This window comes from Leucoraja erinacea, chromosome 5 (assembly GCF_028641065.1).
Source record: "Leucoraja erinacea ecotype New England chromosome 5, Leri_hhj_1, whole genome shotgun sequence".
Taxonomy (NCBI): Eukaryota; Metazoa; Chordata; class Chondrichthyes; order Rajiformes; family Rajidae; genus Leucoraja; species Leucoraja erinaceus.
The window spans coordinates 96,941,355-96,963,386 of record NC_073381.1 but is presented as its reverse complement, the minus strand read 5'-3'; the positions used below and the strand labels follow the sequence as shown (position 1 = coordinate 96,963,386).

The following is a 22,032-nucleotide window of genomic DNA, read 5'->3' as shown; positions in this document are numbered from 1 at the left end:
GTTCGTGCAAGATAAACTCATCTCCACGGCCTGCACAGGATCCATACCCTTCCATTCCCTGCATATCCATGTGCCTACCTTAAAGCCTCTTTGAATGGAGACAGATACAATAGGGGCTTTTAGATGTGGAAATTCCTGACTTCACTAGCTATAGGAGTAGAATTAGGCCATTCGGCCCATTGAGTCTACTCTGCCATTCAATCATAGCTGATCTCTGCCTCCCAAACCCATTTTCCTGCCTTCTCCCCATAACCCTTCACACCCGTTCTAATCAAGAATTTGTGCATCTCTGCCTTAAAACTATCCACTGACTTGTCCTCCACAGCCTTCTGTGGCAATTAATTCCACAGATTCACCACCCTCTGACTAAAGAAGTTCCTCCTCACCTCCTTTCTAAACAAGCACCCTTTAATTCTGAGGCTACGACCTCTGGTCCTAGACTCTCCCACCGGTGGAAACATCCTCTCCACATCCACTCTATCTATACCTTTCACTATTCTGTACGTTTCAATGAGGTCCCCTCTCAACCTACTAAACTCCAGCGAGTGCAGGCCCAGTGCCGTCAAACGCTCATCATATGCTAACCCACTCATTCCTGGAATCATTCTTGTGAATTTATGGAATTCCCTGCCACACAGGTGGAGTCAAGGGATATGTGGAGAAGGCAGGCACGGGTTATTGATAGGGGACGATCAGCCATGATCACAATGAATGGCGGTGCTGGCTCGAAGGACCGAATGGCCTCCTCATGCACCTATTTTCTAAACCTCCTCTGGACAAGGATCTAGTGCAGGCACATGAGATCAGTTTAACTTGGCATCATATTCAGCACAGGCATTGTCGGTCGAAGGGCCTGTTTCTGTGCTGTACTGTTCTATGTTTAAATGCCTCCACTACCTCCCCTGACATAGCATTCCAAGCACCCGCCACCCTCTGTGTAAAAAACCTGCCCACACATCTTTAGTTTAGTTTAGTTTATTGTCATGTGAAAAGCTTTTGTTGCATGCTTACCAGTCAGCAGAAAGACAATACATGATTACAATCGAGCCATTTACAATGTACAGATACATGATAAAGGGAATACCGTGGATAACGTTTAATGCAAGGTAAAGTCCAGTAAAGTCTGATCAAAGATAGCCCGAGGGTCTTCAATGAGGTAGATGGGAGCTCGGGACAGCTCTCTGGTTGTTGGTGAGAGGATGGCCCTCTCACCTTAATGCTACGCCCTCTAGTATATGACATTTCCGCCCTGAGAAAAAAGTTTTGATTGTCTATGGCCCGACGTCATTTCACCAACAAATATCATACATTTTCAACTGTCAATTCAGTTATTCAATATCAATATCAGTTTAATTCGTCACATTGCACATAAAGTGCAAGTGAAATGAATTTGCCAGCAGCGATACAATGAAACAACTCACAAAAACACAATAAAATGTTTAGCACAAACATCCCACCACTCATCGTGTTTTTAAAACTGCAGATGCTGGAGAATCGAAGGTTACACAGCTGGAGAACACTCAGCGGGTGCACAGCATCTATGGAGCGAAGGAAATAGGCAACGTTTCGGCCCGAAACGTTGCCTATTTCCTTCGCTCCATAGATGCTGCTGCACCCGCTGAGTTTCTCCAGCTTTTTTGTGTAACCTCCACCACTCATTGCTGTGGTGGAAGGCACAAAATTTGGCCAGTCCTCCTCCATTTTCCCCGGTGGTCGGGACCTTAACCCTCTGCAGTCGCCGCTGCGGGCGTCCAGAAGTTCAGACAAGGTAAAGTCCAGATAAAGTCCAGGTAAGTCCTGAATCGGTGCTCCCCACTGGAGAACACGGCTTCAAGTTGGTGTAGGCCGCAGGCCGGCGGTTGAAGATTTAAAGTTCCCGCCGCGCCACAGCCAGAAGCACCGCAGACTGCAGTAAATGATACATTTATTAGCCCATGCTCTATTTATACTGCTTATGTTGTAACTTCAACTTTAAGGACAGCTTGTCGAGGATTCACTTTGTTTGTACAGCTAGTTGATTGAAGATTGACACAAAATGCTGGAGTAACTCAGCGGGTCAGGCATCATCTGAGGAATCGGTGACAATTCAGGTCGAGACACTTCTTCAGTCTGAGAGTCAGGGGAGAGGACCACTAGAGGTATGAAAAGGTGCGGGACAAAATCAGAGCTGGCTGTGATGGCCAAGGAGCCCACAACGGTCCATTGTTGGCTGTGGAGGAGATGGGGGGGGGAGGGACAGAGAGAGAGGGAAAGCAAGGGGTACTTGAAATTAGAGGTCAATATTCATTCCGTGGACACAAAATGCTGGAGTAACTCAGCGGGACAGGCAGCATCTCTGGAGAGAAGGAATGGGTGACATTTCGGGTCGAGACCCTTCTTCAATGTTCATACCGCTGGGGCGTAAGCTGCCCAAGTGAAATATGGTGGTGTTCTTCCAATTTGCGGGAAAAATGTTCCCAATGTTGGGCGAGTCCAGAACCAGGGGCCACAGTCTTAGAATAAAGGGGAGGCCATTTAAGACTGAGGTGAGAAAAAGACCTTTTCACCCAGAGAGCTGTGAATTTGTGGAATTCCCTGCCACAGAGGGCAGTGGAGGCCAAGTCACTGGATGGATTTAAGAGAGAGTTAGATAGAGCTCTAGGGGCTAGTGGAGTCAAGGGATATGGGGAGAAGGCAGGCACGGGTTATTGATTTTGGACGATCAGCCATGATCACGATGAATGGCGGTGCTGGCTCAAAGGGCCGAATGGCCTCCTCTTGCACCTATTTTCTATGTTTCTATAATTTGCGCTGGGCCTCACTCTAACAATGGAGGACAGAATGCCCAGGACAGAAAGATCAGTGTGGGAATGGGAGTTAAAGTGTTTGGCAACCGGGAGATGGTGTGGGCCAATGGTGTTCAGCGAATGTATTGAGTTGTCCATGTAGGTATGTTACAATATTTACCTTGGAGTTCTGCCACTGGCCGTGTGCGATATTTTGGCGCCTTTGCCGGGGGGGGGTTGGGGGGCGGGGGGGGGGGGGGGGGGGGGGGGGGCGGGGTTAAAACGCTTTTTTTTTTTCCTACCTTGTCCTGGATTATATTTGGTTGGAGTGCAAGCTTTTGCTGAAGAATCGTTCCGACGGCCGTTCTGTGTATTTTTTTTAATCGCCCGACTCATTCAGCGCTGGAGTCATTTTAAAATCAGCTTCTAAAGCCGTCTACGCCGACAACGGGGACGGATTTCACGTAGATGACAGGTAAAAGAAAGTGGTTTCTTTTTATGTATAAAAGTGTTTCTTAAGATGCCTTTAGTTAACATTTTAAGTTGCGAAACGGTGATTTAGTCCCCATCCGAACCGGTAGTATTTTTCCTGCCGATATGGGGGATCTAAATCACTGCAAACCACAACGTTCCAAATGATCGCGTTCCAGAAAAACCCACTCGCAAGTTGATTTAAATGGCCATTCATTTGCAGGTATTAAACATTAAATTCCTTCCATTTGGCCTATAAATACATGACAATGAGATTTAAAAATTATGTTTTATTGTGAATTCTTGTGTGAATGTTATTTGGACACTTAGGCTATTAAAAAATGTTAATCTATTCTTAAGAAATAGATGTTTAGATCTAGTAATTGCATTTTGTAATTAGCTACAATTAAGTAACTAACTAATTATATGCTTTAATTTCAAGTCATCTAAGTAAGATTGTTTCATATTTGTTTCAGAATGCTTCAATCTATAATAACTGAACATTTCTTTCAGTTCTCTTACTTTTTAAGAAAGTTATGGGCTTTAGACTGTCCTTGATCACAGCTTTTGTGTTAAGTCAATGGAAAATCAATAGGGAACAAGATGCTAATTTCCGAGTATGAAAATGGCCATAACTTTTTTAATACTGAAGATATGAAAGTGAATTAGGTGTCAAATTAAACTTCTTTTTATGCTTTATCTGATGGGATAAATTGCAGACTTGATTTTTTAAATCTCAAAATGTTGTAACGTTGCTAGTCCATGATCCTACTGCGGAATCCAGATCTCCGGGATTTGGATGAAACTCTCCGCCGGCTCCTGCTCCTGGTCCCAACCCCAACTCACTGTACACCGCAGCCTGCGATGCATCATGTTTTAAATCCAAGCAAGACTTGCCTGTGCCACCGGCCTCTTTTATTATAGAGCACTTTTATTTCTTGCTGTCGAGCTTGAGGCGGAAAGGTGCATCTTATCTCCCTTCCATTGCCTAGCCTGCTTCCTCTCATCGGTTGCTTGACAGGCAAGTGGGTCCAGCTCTCTCCCTCCCTGTCTCTCTCTGTCTCCCTCTCACTCTCTCTGTCTCACTCTCTCTCTCTCCCTCTCCCTCTCTCTGTCTCACTCTGTTCTCTCCCTCTCTCTCTCTCTCATTCCCTCTCTCTCTCTCTCTCTCTCTCTCTCTCTCTCTCCCTCTCTCTCTCTCTCTCTCTCTCTCTCTCTCTCTCTCTCTCTCTCTCTCTCTCTCTCTCTCTCTCTATCTCTGTCTCTCTCTCTCTCCCTCCCTCCCTCTCTCTCTCTCTCCCTCTCTCTCTCTCTCTCTCTCTCTCTCTATCTCCCTCTCTCTCCCTCTCTCTCTCTCCCTCTCTCTGTCTCCCTCTCTCTCTCTCTCTCTCTCTCTCTCTCTCTCTCTCTCTCCCTCTCTCTCTCCCTCTCCCTGTCTGTCTCTCTCTCTGTCTCTGTCCCTCTCCCTATCTCTGTCTCTCTCTCCCCTCTCTCTGTCTCCCTCTCTCTATATATCTCTCTCTCTCTCTCACTCTCTCTCTTTCTCTCTCTCTCTCCCCCCCCCCCCCCCCCTCTCTCTGTCTCTCTCTCTTCCTCTCTCATTCTCTGTCTCTCCTCTCTCCCCCGCAGAGGGGAGAGAGAGAGAGAGAGAGAGAGAGGGAGAGAGAGAGAGCGAGGGAGAAGAGAGGAGAGAGAGAGAGGGAAGGAGAGAGAGAGAGGGAGAGAGAGCGAGAGAGAGAGGGGGAGAGAGAGAGAAAGAGAGAGGGAAGGAGAGAGAGAGAGGGAGAGAGACAGAGGGAAGGAAGGAGAGAGAGAGGGGAAGGAAGGAGAGAGAGAGGGAAGGGGGTGAGGGAGAGAGAGAAGGAAGTGAGGAGAGAGGGAAGGAAGGAGAGAGAGAGGGAGAGAGAGAGAGAGAGGGAGAGAGAGAGAGAGAAGGAGGGAGAGAGGGAAGGACGGAGAGAGGGAAGGAGGGAGAGATAGGGGGGGGGGGGGGGGGGGGGGGGGGGGGGGGGAGAGAGGGCGCAGGGCAGCGCTGAAGCCTCGCCCAACACAAAGTGGATGTGACAGGCAAACGCAGGTGGGATCAGCCGCCCGGGACCCAAACATCAGCCCAGCTGCCGCAGGAGTCGCCTCTTTAACCCTGTCCTCCCGCTGTTTCCACGCAGATCACTCCCGGCAGCGGCTCCAAGCAGTGTCTTCCGGGCGTTTACTCCAGGAAAGCGCAGAGAGGGAGGTCAACAATCCCTCTCCTCCAAGCGGCAAGGTCTCTAGCACCGACCCACCGACACTCTGAGGACAGCTGTAAGTCCTTGTTTTTTTAATTTCTCCATATCCCTCCTCCCTCTCGCCCCTCCCTCTCCCCCCCTCCCCTCCCTCTCCCTCCCCCCCCCTCCCCTCTCCCCCCTCTCCCCCTCTCTCCTCCCCCTCTCCCCCCCTCTCTCTCCTCCCCCTCCCCCTCTCCCCCCTCTCTCTCCCTCTCTCCCCCTCTCTCTCCCTCTCTCTCCCCCTCCCTCTCTCTCTCTCTCCCCCTCCCTCTCCCCCTCCCTCTTCTCCCTCTCTCTCCCTCTCTCTCTCCTTCTCTCCCTCTCTCCCTCTCTCTCTCCCCCTCCCTCTCTCCCCTCCCTCCCCTCCCCCTCTTTTCCCCTCCCCTCTCCCCCCCCTCTCTCCCCCTCCCTCCTTCTCCTCCTCCCTCTCCTCTATCTCCCTCTCTCCCCTATCCCCCTCTCCCCTCTACCCCCTCCCTATCCCCTACTCCCTCTCTCTCCCCACTCCCTCTTCTCCCTCCCCCCCCCTCTAGCCCTCTCTCCCCTACCTCCCCCTCTCTCCCCCACTCCTCTCCTCTCCTCCTCCTCTCTCTCCCCTCTCTCCTCTCCACCTCCCCCTCTCTCATCCCCTCATTCCTCTCCACTCTCTCCTCCTCTCCTCTCATCCTCCTCTCTCCCTCCCCATCTCCCTATCTTCCCCTCTCCCTCCCCCTATCTCCCTATCCCCCCTCTCCCCCCCACACCCTCTCCCTCCCCCTCTCTCCCTATCCCCTTTCTCTCCATCTCCCTCTCCCCTCTCTCCCGCTCTTGCCACTTGCTTTTTAATGCTCTCCCATTCCCCCCTCCTCTCTCTCTCTTGTCCTTTGCTTCCTGCACAGACTGTGAATGAATGAAGACAGGTTGAAAGCTGGATCGCTTTTACTGAAAGAAAAATACCACCCCCCCCCCCAGCCTCCCTCTAATTCTGTTAATAGAAATGCTTCATTGGTATTTGCAAAGACCGTTTACCTTTCGTTTCGTAAATGAATGAATCAGACGGCGATAATAATAACGGGATTGATAAACCTAGTGGCTTTGAACATAAATATGTAACATATCACTGTGCAGCTGTAACTGTAACTACAGCGATGGGAGAGATTGGGTGGGGAGGAGAGGGGGGGGGGGTGATTCTCTTTTGCTATATAGCCGTAGACTGGCTGGGCAGTGCGTTTACAGGGGAGGAATGCGGAATATCACAGACACAGTGTTAATAATGCAGTCCCACACCAGCGCAGGATAGATAGACACTGGAGTAACTCAGCGGTTCAGCCAGCGTCTCTGGGGGAAGAAAGGAATGGGTGACATTTCGGGTCGAGACACTTTTTCACACCAGCATTTGCAGTTCATTCTTGCACAGAAACACGCCCTTCGGCCCATCAAGTCCCCCCCCCCCCCCCCCCCTCTAATCCCACTTGCCCGCCCTAAATCGGCATGCCTTGCCCAAACTAACCAGCCCTCAACTCTGTACAAGATCCAGTGATATCAGCATCTATCTTCTATCCGAGCTGCCGGTTGTATTGTGTGGGGATAGATTTGTCCATAAGGTTGAGGCCTCATGAGGTTCAAATGTAGTTGTCAAGGGAATAGCAACGTGCCAGTGCTAAACTTTAATGTAGGATGTACCTTCTGTCTATTTTCAAGGCTAGCGGTGGGGAAAACAGTGAAGGGATGGGATTGGCAGGATTGCTGGGTGCTAGGAGATGGCATATGTTCCATGGGCCGAATCGATTCATTATCTGCTGTGACACTACTATGATTTTGCTACAGGGAGAAGGCAGGAGAATAGGGTTGAGAGGGAATGATAGATCAGCCAGGATTGAATGGCAGAGTAGATTCTGGGCCAATTGGCCTAATCCTGCTCCTATCACTTATAGATTCATAGAGTGATACAGCGTGGAAACAGGCCCTTCGGCCCAACTTGCCCATACCGGCCAACATGTCCCAGCTACACTTGTCCCACCTGCCTGCGTTTGGTCCATATCCCTCCAAACCTGTTCTATTCATGTACCTGTCTAACTGTTTCTTAAACGTTGGGATAGTCCCAGCCTCAACTACCTCCCCTGACAGCTCGTTCCATACACCCACCACCCCTTTGTGTGAAAAAGTTACCCCTCAGATTCCGATTAAGTATTTTCCCCTTCACCTTAAACCTATATCCTCTGGTTCTCGATTCACTGACTTGGGACAGGAACACCAAGGGTAAGCATGTGACTTTTTTTTCCACACAGTGGGTGGTGAGTGTATGGAACAAGCTGCCAGAGGAGGTAGTTGAGGCTGGGACTGTCCCAACTGTTTAAGAAACAGTTAGACAGGTACATGGATAGGACCGGTTTGGAGGGATATGGACCAAGCGCGGGCAGGTGGGACTAATGAAACTGGGACATGTTGGGCCGAAGGGCCTGATTCCACACTGTATCACTCTATGACTCTACGACACTGTAACTCTAAATGCCTGACCATTCGGGAAAAATAGCTGGAGCTAAAAGTGGAAAACAAATTTGTGGAAAAAGGGTTGAAGTGTTTTGATATATTGCACTCTGAACAAGAATAACTCCTCTTTGGAAAATCAGGAGCTGGTTTATTTGTTGCTAGTCCAACTCTGTCGAGATGAAAGACCCCCCTGCCTCCCACCACCACGTGCTGCTCTGAAGCTGTATTCTCTTATTTGTTTAGTGGTAAATTCAAAGCACGTGCTTCACTTTGAGGGTTTCATAGATGCCTTTGCCGTGCCAGGCAAATTATAGGAGACGGAGATTGTTTTGTTTTTTTAAAGCTGGAAAATGCAATTAAGAATGTGAGAACGACAGATTGTGAGGGCGGTGAATCTGTGGAATTCTTTGCCACAGAAGGCTGTGGAGGCCAAGCCAATGGTTATTTTTAAGGTGGGGATTGACAGATTCTTGATCAGTACGAGTCATTTAAGACTGAGGTGAGAAAAAACGTTTTCACCCAGAGAGTTGTGAATTTGTGGAATTCCCTGCCACAGAGGGCAGTGGAGGCCAAGTCACTGGATGGATTTAAGAGAGAGTTAGATAGAGATCTCGGGGCTAGTGGAGTCGAGGGATATGGGGAGAAGGCAGGCACGGGTTATTGATTGGGGACGATCAGCCATGATCATAATGAATGGCGGTGCTGGCTAGAAGGGCCGAATGGCCTCCTCCTGCACCTATTTTCTATGTTTCCATGGGTGTCAGGGGTTATGGGGAGAAGCCAGGGATTAGAACGGAGAGATAGATCAGCCATGATTGAATGGGCGGAGTAGGCTCGATGGGCCGAATGGCCTAATTGCTCCTATCACTTATGAACTTGCCTTTTCAAAGTCGTAATTTTATTTGGCCCACCAATTTCCTCTGGCAGCTTCTTCTACATATGGGCTGCCGTCTGAGTGGTCAGTTCGGGCGGAGTTGCCCCCGCCACGGGTACCATGTAATCCCGTGCTACCTGCTCCATGGTCGGATAGTCGGCGACTAAACCGATTTCCCCCCCCCCCACCTGGTTTGCCAGGTGAGGAGGGGGCTGTGGACCCCCAGCAGGACCAAATACAAGACCTGTCAAAGGGCGGATGAGGTCCCAGCGAGCCGACGGCCATCCACACTTCAGTAGAAGTTGCGATCATTGTCGTACGTAGCATTGTAAGGAATGATGATGAAGCACACACACACCAAAATCCTAGACTTCCAGTGGCGGACGTCCGCAGGAACTGGAGGACAGAGATGTGTGGTTCGTCCGTCACCGTTCCCGTCGGAACCCAGCACCACTGTGTCGTTAATGTTGTCAATGATAATGATGATGTCTGAGTGGAAAAAGTTGCCTCTGCCAACCTCCCTTGAATCTTCCCTCACACCCTAAGCCTGCATAGAGAGTGCTGAGTCTGTGGAATTCTCTGCCTCAGTGGAGGCAGGTTCTCTGGATGCTTTCAAGAGAGAGCTAGACAGGGCTCTTAAAAATAGCGGAGTCAGGGGATATGGGGAGAAGGCAGGAACGGGGTACTGATTGGGAATGATCAGCCATGATCACATTGAATGGCGGTGCTGGCTCGAAGGGCCGAATGGCCTACTCCTGCTCCTATTGTCTATTGTCTACTGGCACTGTGTCGAAGTGGTAGGTTGCTGCCGCACAGCGCCAGAGATCCGGGTTCAATCCTGACTATGGGTGCTGTACGTTCTCCCTGTGACCGTGTGGGTTTTCCCCGGGTGCTCCGGTTTCCTCCCACACTCCAAAGACGTGCAGGTTTGTAGGTTTAAGAAGGAACTGCAGATGCTGGAAAATCAAAGGTAGACAAAAGTGCTGGGGAAACTCAGCGGGTGAGGCAGCATCTATGGAGAGAAGGAAATAGGCAACGTTTCGGGTCGAAACCGTTCTTCAGACTGGTTTGTAGGTTAATTGGCTTCAGCAAAATGCTAATTATCCCTAGTGTGTATGTAGGTTAGTGCTAGTGTGCGGGGGTGATCGCTGGTCGGCACGGACTCGATGGGCTGAAGGGCCCGTTTCTGCACTGTATCTCAAAACTCTAAAACGAGAGATGCTGAAATGTCGAGCGAATAACAAAAGGCTGCAGATACTGAACGGGTCAAGCAGCATCTGTGGAGAGAGATGGACAGATGACATTTTGGGCCATAAAGTTCATATACCACAATCTTGGGTGTGAAGATCCCAAAACGTCACCCATGCCCTCTCTCCAGAGATGCTGCCTGACCCGCTGAGTTACTCCAGCAATTTGTGTCTACCGCCACCACTTCCCCAGGTAGATTATTCCACGTATCCACCACCTTCTGTGTGAGGGAAATTCCTGCTGCCCAGATTCCTTTAAATCATTTCCCTCTCACCTTAAACCCATACATACCCTCTAGTTTAAACCCCACGATGCGTGCAGGTACCGCAGGCAGTGAAGAAAGCTAATGGAATGTTGGCCTTCATATCAAGAGGATTTCAGTATAGGAGTAAAGAGGTTCTTCTGCAGTTGTATAGGGCTCTGGTGAGACCACATCTGGAGCATTGCGTACAGTTTTGGTCTCCTAATTTGAGGAAGGACATCCTTGTGATTGAGGCAGTGCAGCGTAGGTTCACGAGATTGATCCCTGGGATGGCGGGACTGTCATATGAGGAAAGATTGAAAAGACAAGGCTTGTATTCACTGGAGTTTAGAAGGATGAGGGGTATACTTATAGAAACATATAAAATGATAAAAGGACTAGACAAGCTAGATGCAGGAAAAATGTTCCCAATGTTGGGCGAGTCCAGAACCAGGGGGCACAGTCTTAGAATAAAGGGGAGGCCATTTAAGACTGAGATGAGAAAAAACGTTTTCACCCAGAGAGTTGTGAATTTGTGGAATTCCCTGCCACAGAGGGCAGTGGAGGCCAAATCGCTGGATGGATTTAAGAGAGAGTTAGATAGAGCTCTAGGGGCTAGTGGAATCAAGGGATGTAGGGAGAAGGCAGGCACGGGTTATTGATTGGGGACGATCAGCCATGATCACAATGAATGGCGATGCTGGCTCAAAGGGCCGAATGGCCTCCTCCTGTGTTGTACCTATTTTCTATGTTTCTATGCCGTAATGTGGGAGCCAATTTACAGACAGAGAGATCCAATCAACAAGAACTGGATAAAGTCACAATGAATGGCGGTGCTGGCTCGAAGGGCCGAATGGCCTCCTCCTGCACCTATTTTCTATGTTTCTATGACCCTGGAACAAAGAGCGCGACTCTCAACCCTCCTCTATGCCCCTCCCCATTTTATCATTCCGTCTGGCCTCCTTTACTTCAGAGGAACAGTCCCAGCCTGTATCATCTCACTTTGCGACTCCTGCTTTCCGATCCAGGCAACATTCCTAATGATGTGTAGACACAGGAGATTGCAAACAACAGCGGAGAAACTCCACCCACCATTGTTCCATTTCCCTCCACAAAGGCAGCCTGACCCGCTGAGTCACTCCAGCTGCCTTCCTTCACTATTAGCTCGTAGCTCCTGTGACCATCTGCCACCCCCTCCCTAGTTTCATCACGTCCTTCTTGGAGACCAGAACCTTGCACAATACTCCAAGTGTGACCTCTCCAAGGATTTGCACAATTGGAACATGACATTCTGATTCTAATGGGACAGGCAGCATCACTGGAGACAAAGATGTCCTCAAACGGCTGAGGGTTGTACAACTGCTTTTGGGGCAGGTCGTGGCCAGGGACGTCCATGGGGTCATTGATGTACTGGTGTAGCCTGGATGGGTCCGCTGACTTCCACTGGAAAGGGTGACGTTTTCGGGCCAAGACCCGCCTCACACCTGAGGTGTCACCCATTCCTTCTCTCCATAGATGCTGCATGTCCCGCTGAGTTACTCCAGCTAAATGTGTCTACGGTTTAAACCAGCATCTGCAGTTCCTTCCCACACGTAATGTGTACTACATAAGGTCATGTGATAGGAGTAGAATTAGGCCATTCGGCCCATCGAGTCTACTCCACCATTCAATCATGGCTGATCTATCTCTCCCTCCCAACCCCATTCTCCTGCCTTCTCCCCATGACCCCTGACACCCGTACCAAGCAAGAATCTGTCTATCTCTGTCTTAAAAATATCCATTGACTTGGCCTCCAGTTTTCCGTGGGATAGAATTCCACAGATTCACCACCCACTAAAGAAATTGCTCCTCATCTCCTTCATAAGCCTTCACCACTCTACCCATCTCGCCATTTTTAACAGCTAGACCTTAAAGATACAGATACAGCGTGAAAACAGGCCCATCGGCTGAATGAGTCCGCGCTGACCAGCTATCCCTGTGGAATAGCGCTATCCTGCACCCAAGGGCCAGTGTTTTCCAGGCAGCAAGTGGTGTAGAGGGGAAACCAGACCCAGGAATATGATACGTGGCCACTAATAGTAGCAACACCACTCGAGAAGGTCATACAGATGGTGAGGAAAGTACTGCCTTCAGCTTCTGAGTAGAATGCCAAGCCCGTGAGGTAATAAGGAGGGAGATTCAGGCATAGTTTGGGTAGTCAGTCAAAACTTTTCGAGGGGGCATAGTTGTAAGTGAGAGGGGCAAATTTTGGTGGGAGGAAAGTAACTGCCAGTTACCACAGGGCTTCTGAGTCAACAAAAAGTTATTAGAATGCCAAGACCCGTGAGGTAATAAGGAGGGAGATTCAGGCATAGTTTGGGTAGTCAGTCAAAAGCTTTTCCCCCCAAGATATCAGGGGGCATAGTTGTTGTAACCGGGTGAGAAAGCTCTTTAGAGGTAAGGCGGGGCGAGGCCATTCAATGATTTAAAAACAAATAAAATAATTTTAAAATGAACTCGAAAGTGCTTTAGTAACTTGTCAGTTTCTTTGTTGAACTAAATTAAGGCGCATGTTGCAATCAAAAGCGCTTGAACAATTGGTTGGGAAGAACCAATTTTTTTTTAAACACTGTGGTGGTAGGTGCCTGGAACATGCTGCAGGCAGATATGAAAGTGGCGTTTATGGAAGTTTAAAGGAGGCGTGCGAGGCCATTCTTTACGGAAAGATTGGTTGGCGAGTCCTTTAGGTGGAGGGAAAGACAGATACGATAGTGGCATTCAAGAGACTTTGGGATTAGCACATGGATTTGCAGGGATTAGAGGGATATGGATAAGAAGGACACGGGCCAGAGTAAGGCCCACCGTAAATTGGAGGAGCAGCACCTCCTATATCGCTTGGGCAGTTTGCACCCCAGTGGTATGGCAACAGAGACTTCTCACATGGATTTGCAGGGTAGTCCTAACTTTCTCCTCAGCACCTCGTATCTCGCTTGGGCAGTTTGCACCCCCTCTCAGCCCAATCTCTCCACCTCTTCCTTTCACCCCCCCCGCCCCCCCCCTCCCCCCCCCCCCCCCCTCCCCCCCCCTTCCCCACCTCACATCAGTCTAAATAAGGGTTTTGGCCCGAAACGTTGCCTATTTCATTCGCTCCATAGATGCTGCCTCACCCGCTGAGTTTCTCCAGCATTTTTGTCTACCAGAGGGAGATGGATTATGTGCAGGCAGATAAGAGTTGGTCTTGGCCTTGAGTACAGCACAGACATTGTGGGCCAAAGGGCCTGTTCCTGTGCTGTGCTGTGCTGTTCTATGCTCTAATATTGAAGTTGCAGCGAGCCTTGGCGAGAGCATCAATGCAGGAAGGAAGCATCTCCAGTTTGGCAAAAGAAAGCATGGGAACACTGGAGATAAGGATGTAGTCAGATTCAGCAGGGCTCTTTACCCCAAAATCGGCAATAGGCTCGAGAGATAAATGCAGAAACAGGCCCTTCTGCCCACCGAGTCCGCGCAGACTAGCGATCCTCACACACCAACACTATCCTACGCACTCGGGACAATTTACAATTTTACCAAAGTCAAGTAACCTACAAACTTGCACGTCTTTGGAGTGTGGGAGGAAACCGGAGCTCCTGGAGAAAACCCACGTGGTCACGGGGTGAAAGTAAGACAGCACCCGGGGACAGGATTGATCCGGGGTCCCTGGCGCTGTGAGGCAGCAACTCTACCGCTGTGCCAACGTGCTGGAGAAGGATTCTAAGATATTAAAGTAGAGATATAACCTGTCATTCCTGGGTGAGTCCAGAATAAGTGGACATTCCCTGGATGCCACCAACAGATCAAAAGAAGAAATTTGGGAAAACTGGCTCCCATTATTGTTGTACACCTGGGAAGGAGAGATACGAAGGAATCTCCATCTTGCACCATTTTGGGGTGGTACGGTGGCCCGGCGGTAGACACCCGGGTTCCATCCTGACTACGGATGCTGGCTGCACGGAGTTTGCACGTTCTCCCATTGATCGCGTGGGTTTTCTCCGGGTGCTCCGGTTTCCTCCCACACTCCAAAGACGTGCAGGTTTGTAGGATGCGCAGGAAGGAACTACAGGCGCTGGTTTAAACTGAAGATAGACATAAAAAGCTGGAGTAACTCAGCGGGTCAGACCCCATCTCTGGAGAAGCCTGGAGAAGGGTCTCGACCCAAAACGACACCACTTCCTTCTCTCCAAAGAAGCGGTTTGACCTGCTGAGTTACTCCAGCATTTTGTGTCCATCCAGGTTTGTAGGTTAATTGGCCTCTAATTGCCCACTCGTATTTAGGATAGAACTGGTAGACGGGACTCAGTGGGCCAAAGGGCCTGTTTTCACACTGTATCTCTAAACTAAGCTAAATCTCAGTGGGTCCCCGAGTCTTGCTGAAGTCTTGCTCTGCGTTAGCCAATGTATAGAAGCCGGATGTATTTTGAGTATAGAAGTTGGGATGTAATGTTAAAATTGTACAAGGCATTGGTGAGGCCAATTCTGGAGTATGGTGTACAATTCTGGTCGCCTAATTATAGGAACCATGTCAACAAAATAGAGAAGTACCGAGATTTACTAGAATGTTGCCAGCTTTCAGCAACTAAGCAGGTTTTTGAACAAGTTAGGGTTTATTTTTGGAGCGCAGAAGGTTGGGGGGTTTGATAGAAGTTTAAAATGATGAGAGGGATAGACAGGTTGACGTGGCAAAAGCTTTTTGAGAGTAGGGAAGTTTTTTTGAAGGGGACTTGACATGAGAATTAAGGGACTGAAGTTTAGAGGTAACATGAGGGGGAACTTCTTTACTCAGAGAGTGGTAGCTGTGTGGAATGAGCTTCCAGTGAAGGTGGTGGAGGCAGGTTCGTTTTTATCATTTAAAAATAAATTGGATAGTTAGATGGATGGGAAGGGAATGGGATTATGGTCTAAGCGCAGGGGGACTAGGGGAGATTATGTGTTTAACATGGACTAGAAGGCACGAGATGGCCTGTTTACTCGCTGTAAGTTTATATGGATTATATGGTTATCATTGAAACGAACCTTCAGGGAAAGCGAGTGCATCGCTGGTAACTGTGCAACTTGTACCTAATCTGAACTCAAGTGTTCGTGACTATCCATAACCAGGTTCAAAACCGTGTTCTGGCCAGCTTTCCAAATCGCAATTTACCGTGTGTTTTCGCCATATTGCTCGGTTACATCAAGTAGAACTGTGAGCATGTGGTGGTGCGGCAACCAGTTTGAGAGGTGTTTTTTTGAAGACTTGAGAAGCAAGTTGGGCTCAGGCAGAGAGCAGATCAGATTTGATGGGGGGATGCTAGTGTTACTTGGCTTTGCTGCGGGCCATTAGCTCATTCATAAAACCGGCAACAGACAGGCCAAATCAGATGGGATCAATGGCCTGCCTGGTAACGATCCCAAGGATGATTTTAACATATGAAGGCACTGGACCTGTACTCGCTGGAGTTTAGAAGGATGAGGGGCAACCTCATTGAAACGTACCGAATAGCGAAAGGCCTGGATAGAGTGGACGTGGAGAGGATGTTTCCACTAGTGGGTGAGTCTAGAGCCAGAGATCATAGCCTAAAACAAAAGAGGTACCTTTAGAAAAGAGAGTGGGAGGAATTTCTCCAGCCAGAGGGTGGTGAATCTGTGGAATTCTTTGCCACAGACGGCTTTGAGGATTTTTAAGGCGAAGATAGATTCTTGGTTAGTAAGGGCATCAAAGGTTATGGGGAGAAGGCAGGAGAATGGGAAGGTTGAGAGGGAAAGATGGATCAGCCACGATTGAATTGTGGAGTAGACTCGATGGGCCGAAGGGCCTAATTCTGCCCCAAGAACTTATAAAGTTGTGAACTTATGATTCTATTTAATGAATGGGATGAAAGCCTAGCAACAGAGGAAATAACACAGAGAGCCTTATTTCTGAATCATGTTCTGAATCACACTCTGATTGTGATGTTAATATTATCCCCAATAATTAATGAGCATATTTATCTGTTTCGTGCTAAGTCATTGCGGTTCTGGACGTCATTTGTACAATAGGAGTGTCCATGTTACAGCAGTAATTAGTTGAATTAAAAATGCTTTGGTATCGGTTTATAGTGTCATGCGTATAGAAATATATAGAAAATCATTGAGTGTTTTCAAGCTTCTGCCTGGAGAGAGAGGGGAGAAACACACACAGACAGAATATAGTCGGTTCAGGGTTACATTAAAAAAAAGATACAGAGTGCTGGAGTAACTCAGCAGGTCAGGTTGGATCTCTGGAGAAGATGGTTAGGTGACATTTCGGGTTGGGACCTTTCTTAAGACTTGGTGACGTTTTGGAGTGACCCTGCTTTAGATTCTTCCTTCAATCTGAAAAAAGGTCCTGACGCGAAAAGTCAGCCTATCCATGTTCTCCAGAGATGCTGCCTGACCCTGCCGAGGTACTCCAGCACTTTGTGCCTTTCCTTCTGCAGTTCCTAGTGTCTACATTCATCCGTCACCTTGCCTGTTGCCGTTACAGTTCCCTCAATGGGCCTGATCCACCGAGTTACCCCAGCACCTTGTGTCTTTTTTTGGGGGAAACCAGCATCTGCAGTTCCTGATAGAAACAAGGTTCATCAAGGTAAACTGGTCTATTAAGGAAAGATACAAGAGTCTGAAGAAGGGTCCCGACCCGAAAGGTCTCAATAGACAATAGGTGCAGGAGTAGGCCATTTGGCCCTTCGAGCCAGCACCACCATACAATGTGATCATGGCTGATCATCCCCATATCAGTTCCTCCCTTCTCTCCATATCACCTGACTCCGCTATTTTTAAGAGCCCTACCTAGCTCTCACTTGAAAGCATCCAGAGAACCTGCCTCCACCGCCCTCTGAGGCAGAGAATTCCACAGACTCACAACTCTCTGTGAGAAAAAATGTTTCCTCGTCTCCGTTCTAAATGGCTTACTCCTTATTCTTAAACTGTGGCCCCTGGTTCTGGACTCCCCCAACATCAGGAACATGTTTCCTGCCTTTAGCGTGTCCAAGCCCTTAACAATCTTATATGTTTCAATAAGATCTCCTCTCATCCTTCTAAACTCCAGAGTGTACAAGCCCAGCTGCTCCATTCTCTCAGCATATCACAGTCCCGCCATCCCGGGAATTAACCTTGTAAACCTACGCTGCACTCCCTCAATAGCAAGAATGTCCTTCCTCAAGTTAGGGGACCAAAACTGTACACAATACTCCAGGTGTGGTCTCATTAGGACTCTGTACAACTGCAGATTGACCTCTTTGCTCCTATATTCAATTCCTCTTGTTATAAAGGCCAACATGCCATTTGCTTTCTTCACTGCCTGCTGTACCTGCATGCTTACTTTCATGTCCACATTCTCCAGAGATGCTGGCTGGCTCGCTGAGTTACTTTGTGTCTTTTTTTTTTTTATCAGCCAGGGATGAGTTTTGGTGGTGATTTCTGTCTCGCTTGCCATTGCCGTTGACGATGACCTTGTGCTTTTCTTTCAGGTAGCAGAGAGTGCTCTGGGCTGTGCTTCCAGCTCCAGTGGTGTTGTGTGGAGAGACGGGGGGTGGGGATTGTGCCCGTGTACCACCGTTTCCTGCCGATGTGGTGAGTCGCTGAAACCTCGGCCTACTCGCAGGCTGCCTGTCCCGACCCAGCAGGGAGCGAGCATTTCAAAGCCAAGCCGGGGCAGTAAGGGAGCAAGGGAGTAGATGGTTCAACAAGTACACAGTGAAATTCTTTTCGCATATATCACACACGCTGACACCGCCATTTTTGCCGCCATTATTGAAAGTCCAGAGTTTGGTCGGCCCGCGTGCTCGATGTACAAGGGGGATCTCCCCATGGGGTGAGACGGGTCAGGAGGTCCCATGGAGGTTCCCAAAAGCGTTACTGTTGATGAGAGGCATAGATGGGGTAGACAGTCACAGCCTTTTCCCCAGCGTGGGAATGTCTAAGACCAGAGGGCGTAGCTTTATGGTGAGAGGGGAAACGTTTAATGGAGATTTGCAGGGCAGTGGGCGGTGGGTGACTGGAACGCACTGCAACGGATGGTACTGCCAGGGAGGCAGATATGACAGTGGCATTTTATTATGTCATAAGTCATAGGAGCAAAGTTAGGCCATTCGACCCATCGAGTTTCCTCCCACATTCCACATTGAGTATAGAAGTTGGGATGTAATGTTAAAATTGTACAAGGCATTAGTGAGACCAAATCTGGAGTATGGGGTACAACTTTGGTCGCCCAATTATCGGAAGGATGTCAACAAAATAGAGAGAGTACAGAGGAGATTTACTAGAATGTTGCCTGGGTTTCAACAACTAAGTTACAGAGATAGGTTGAATAAGTTAGGTCTTTATTCTCTGGAGCGCAGAAGGTTAAGGGGGGACCTGATAGAGGTCTTTAAAATGATGAGAGGGATAGACAGAGTTGATGTGGACCAGCTTTTCCCTTTGAGAATAGGGAAGATTCAAACAAGAGGACATGACTTCAGAATTAAGGGACAGAAGTTTAGGGGTAATATGAGGGGGAACTTCTTTACGCAGAGAGTGGTAGCTGTGTGGAATGAGCTTCCAGTGGAAGTGGTGGAGGCAGGTTCATTGGTATCATTTAAAAATATATTGGATAGGCATATGGATGAGAAGGGAATGGAGGGTTATGGTATGAGTGCAGGCAGGTGGGACTAAGGGGAAAAAAATTTGTTCGGCACGGACTTGTCGGGCCGAGATGGCCTGTTTCCGTGCTGTAATTGTTATATGGTTATTCCAAAGGCGTACAGGTTTGTAGGTTGTTTGGCTTTGTATAATTGTAAATTGGCCCTAGTGTTTGTAGGATAGTGTTAGTGTGCTGGTTGGAGTGGACTCGATGGGCCGAAGGGCCTGTTTCCGCGCCGTATCTCTACCCAGAAATGTCTGAGAGTGGGCTCAACTGGGGAGATCTGGAAAGAACTGCCAACATCCGAGTGAGACGGAGGACACGTGTCGATGTCCTAGATGCTCCCTAGAGGAGCAAAGGGTTTAAGATTAGATTAGATTAGATTCAATTTTATTGTCATTGCACTTTTCAGTTTACCCTGCAGTCATAAGATGGAATAAATAACAAAACAAACACTCAACACAGTTTAAAGTCCCAAAGAAGAGGATCTCTACCCGAAAGAGGAGGGTGGAGTTGAAAATGGGGGGCTAGCATGGGTGCAATGGGCCGATTGGCTGGGCTATGTCGTTCTCCCTGAACGACGGAGCAGTCATCGTCTCCGTGGCAACGCATTATAAACAAGGTTAGCAAGCTCCTGAGGCAAAACATTAAAAAATGCTCCACCCCTTAAATATAAAATGAATGTTAAGGTGAGGCCGTGTCGGATCACACCCGGAGGCTAGGTTGCCGACAACTCACACAAGATCACTTTGTGTTTTGTTGCAGAGGCCGGGGAAAGACGTCGCCTCCTCCAAGAGCCTGTCCTGTGCCTTTACTCGCCCGGCGACCATTGGAAGGAAGCCCTTTGCCTGGAGTCCAGCACTTCACGAGTGGATGATGTGGTCTCTCCCCCACTTGAAAACAAGAATCATTTGGTGGGGATAAGAGAGAGACAGAGATAGAGTGAGACGGGACTTTGATCCGTGTTTTGCCGGGGAGGTTTATAACCCGTGGCAGGCAGCAAGCAGTTGGATGTTTTATTTCTGACCCGTTCCCGTTCCCGACGGAGCCGGCATGCCGGCCAAGACGCCCATCTACCTGAAGGCGAGCAGCAACAGCAGCAGCAAGTGGGGCAAGAAGTTCAGGCTGAGGGATATCCTGTCCCCCGACATGATCAGCCCGCCGCTGGGAGACTTCCGACACACCATCCACATCGGCAGTGGAGGCGAGCACGACGTGTTCGGGGACATCTCCTTCCTCCAGGGCAAGTACGAGCTGCTGCCGGGGAACCAGGGCCAGCCCAGGGCCATCCACAGCGAGTTCTCCCGCGCCAACAGCACGCCCAACCCGACCTTCCCCGACGCCCCGTCGCCCGTGTTGAAGAACGCCATCTCGCTGCCCAGCGTCGGGGGGTCGCAGGCTCTCAACCTGCCCCTGCTCAGCTCCTTCACCATCGTGTCCCAGTCCAGGAGAGGCACCCCGGCCCCTCCCAAACCGCCCAGGCTGCAGACGGACGGCGAGCAAGAGCCGGGCGAGAGGTGGGACAACGGGGTCTCCATCACTGAGGGGCGAGGCGAGCCCATGGTCCCGCACAACAGTAGCAAACGGAGCCACGGCCACTCCTGCCAAACCGTGGACTGTCGACCCGCGGGAGGAGATCCCGATCCCGATCCCGATCCCGATCCTGGGCCACACGGGGTGAGCAGAAGCGCCAAGCCTCCAGAGGAGTCCCTCATCAACCTCACCGCTTCCTTCCTTTCACTTCACTTGGATTTGGGGCCTTCCATTCTGGAGGATGTCCTGGACGTCATGGACAGAAAGCCCCAGCTGCAGGTCAAATAACATGACAGGATGGGCCACAGGGAGGTTGGATCTCTCTCACGCTAAGCCAAGAGCTCCCCCCTTTGAGCACCGTTGGTCTGCAGACTGAAATCTCCCCCCCCCCTCCCCTCCTCACGGGAAGGTTTTGTGAATCGCCCACCTGCATCTTTCTTCACACTCCTGAGGGCCATCAAGGACCAAGATGGTGCCCGAGGCATCTTCCACAACACACAAGGGAGGGATGGCCGACGTGCCAATTGCTCCATGGTGGAGCAGTCAATCCATCTTCAGGCAACGTAGCCAGATCTAAATGAATAGCATCAATGGCTGCTTTGTTTCTTTGGTACCAGAGCGACAGTTTTGTGTGCAATTAAACGTGGGTGACTTGACATTTGGTCAACATCAGCCTTCCCCCTCCTCAGCTAGTGACAATCCGACAACGATGAATTTTCTTCATGGCTGCAGTGGACGTTTGTGAGAATGGTCTGTTTTCGGTTATCTATTGCTTCGGTACTTCTCCAAGCATTTTTTATTTGTAAAACATACCGCTTAAATGTGCATTTTGCTTGAAACGAGTGCAGCACCTGACGCAATAAAGAGATGAGTATGAGATAGCAAGTGGAGATGATGTATCGCAACAGTCACTTTCTTGGGCAATTGGGAGTGGCTTAGGTTGGGCATCTTGGATAGCATGGACGAGTTGGGTCGAAGGGCCCCTGTCGGTGCTGCGTGACTCTTAAGACTGGCCCTTGACTCTATTCTCTGTCACAGATTGTGAATGTTCCTATTAATTGGGTCAACATCACTGGTTCTTTAGACCATGAGACATGGGGGCAGAGTTAGGCCCAATGAGTCTGAAGAAGGGTCTCGACCCAAAACGTCACCCATTCCTTCTCTTCAGAAATGCTGCCTGTCCCGCTGAGTTACTCCAGCTTTTTGTGTCTATCATCGATTCTTTCCTACACACACACACTTGGATGATTGACTTTCCCTCTCAACCCCATTCTCCTGTCTTTTCTGTGTAACCTTTCATGCCCTTACTAAGAAATAAATCAAGAATGAAATCAATTAATCAATAACCGATCAATCTCCGCTTTAAAAATACCCAATGACGGCATCCACAGATTCACTACCCTCTGACAAATAAACTCCTACTCACCTCCGTTCTAAAGGTACTCATCTCCATTCTAAAGGTACTTCCTTTTCATTCTGAGGCTGTGCCCTCTGGTCCTAGACTCGCCCATGACTGGAAACATCCTCTCCACATC

At 49.2% G+C, this 22,032-nt stretch overlaps 1 protein-coding gene across 5 annotated transcripts in view; it reads left to right on the top strand.

Moving 5' to 3' along the window:
- Positions 1-21,387, top strand: part of cdc42ep3 (CDC42 effector protein (Rho GTPase binding) 3) — a 216,841-nt gene extending 195,454 nt beyond the window's left edge. For 2 of the 5 annotated variants that reach the window (XM_055636334.1, XM_055636333.1), the window contains 3 exons: positions 5,402-5,537; positions 17,814-17,916; positions 19,730-21,387. In XM_055636334.1, the coding sequence (XP_055492309.1) occupies positions 20,018-20,785 (768 nt within the window). In that variant the 5' untranslated portion in view covers positions 5,402-5,537; positions 17,814-17,916; positions 19,730-20,017 and the 3' untranslated portion in view covers positions 20,786-21,387. Of the gene's footprint in view, positions 1-4,064; positions 4,200-5,259; positions 5,538-17,813; positions 17,917-19,729 lie in introns of those variants that run through there. The other 3 variants (XM_055636335.1, XM_055636336.1, XM_055636337.1) reach the window with 3 other exon arrangements.
- Positions 21,388-22,032: the final 645 nt, after the last annotated feature.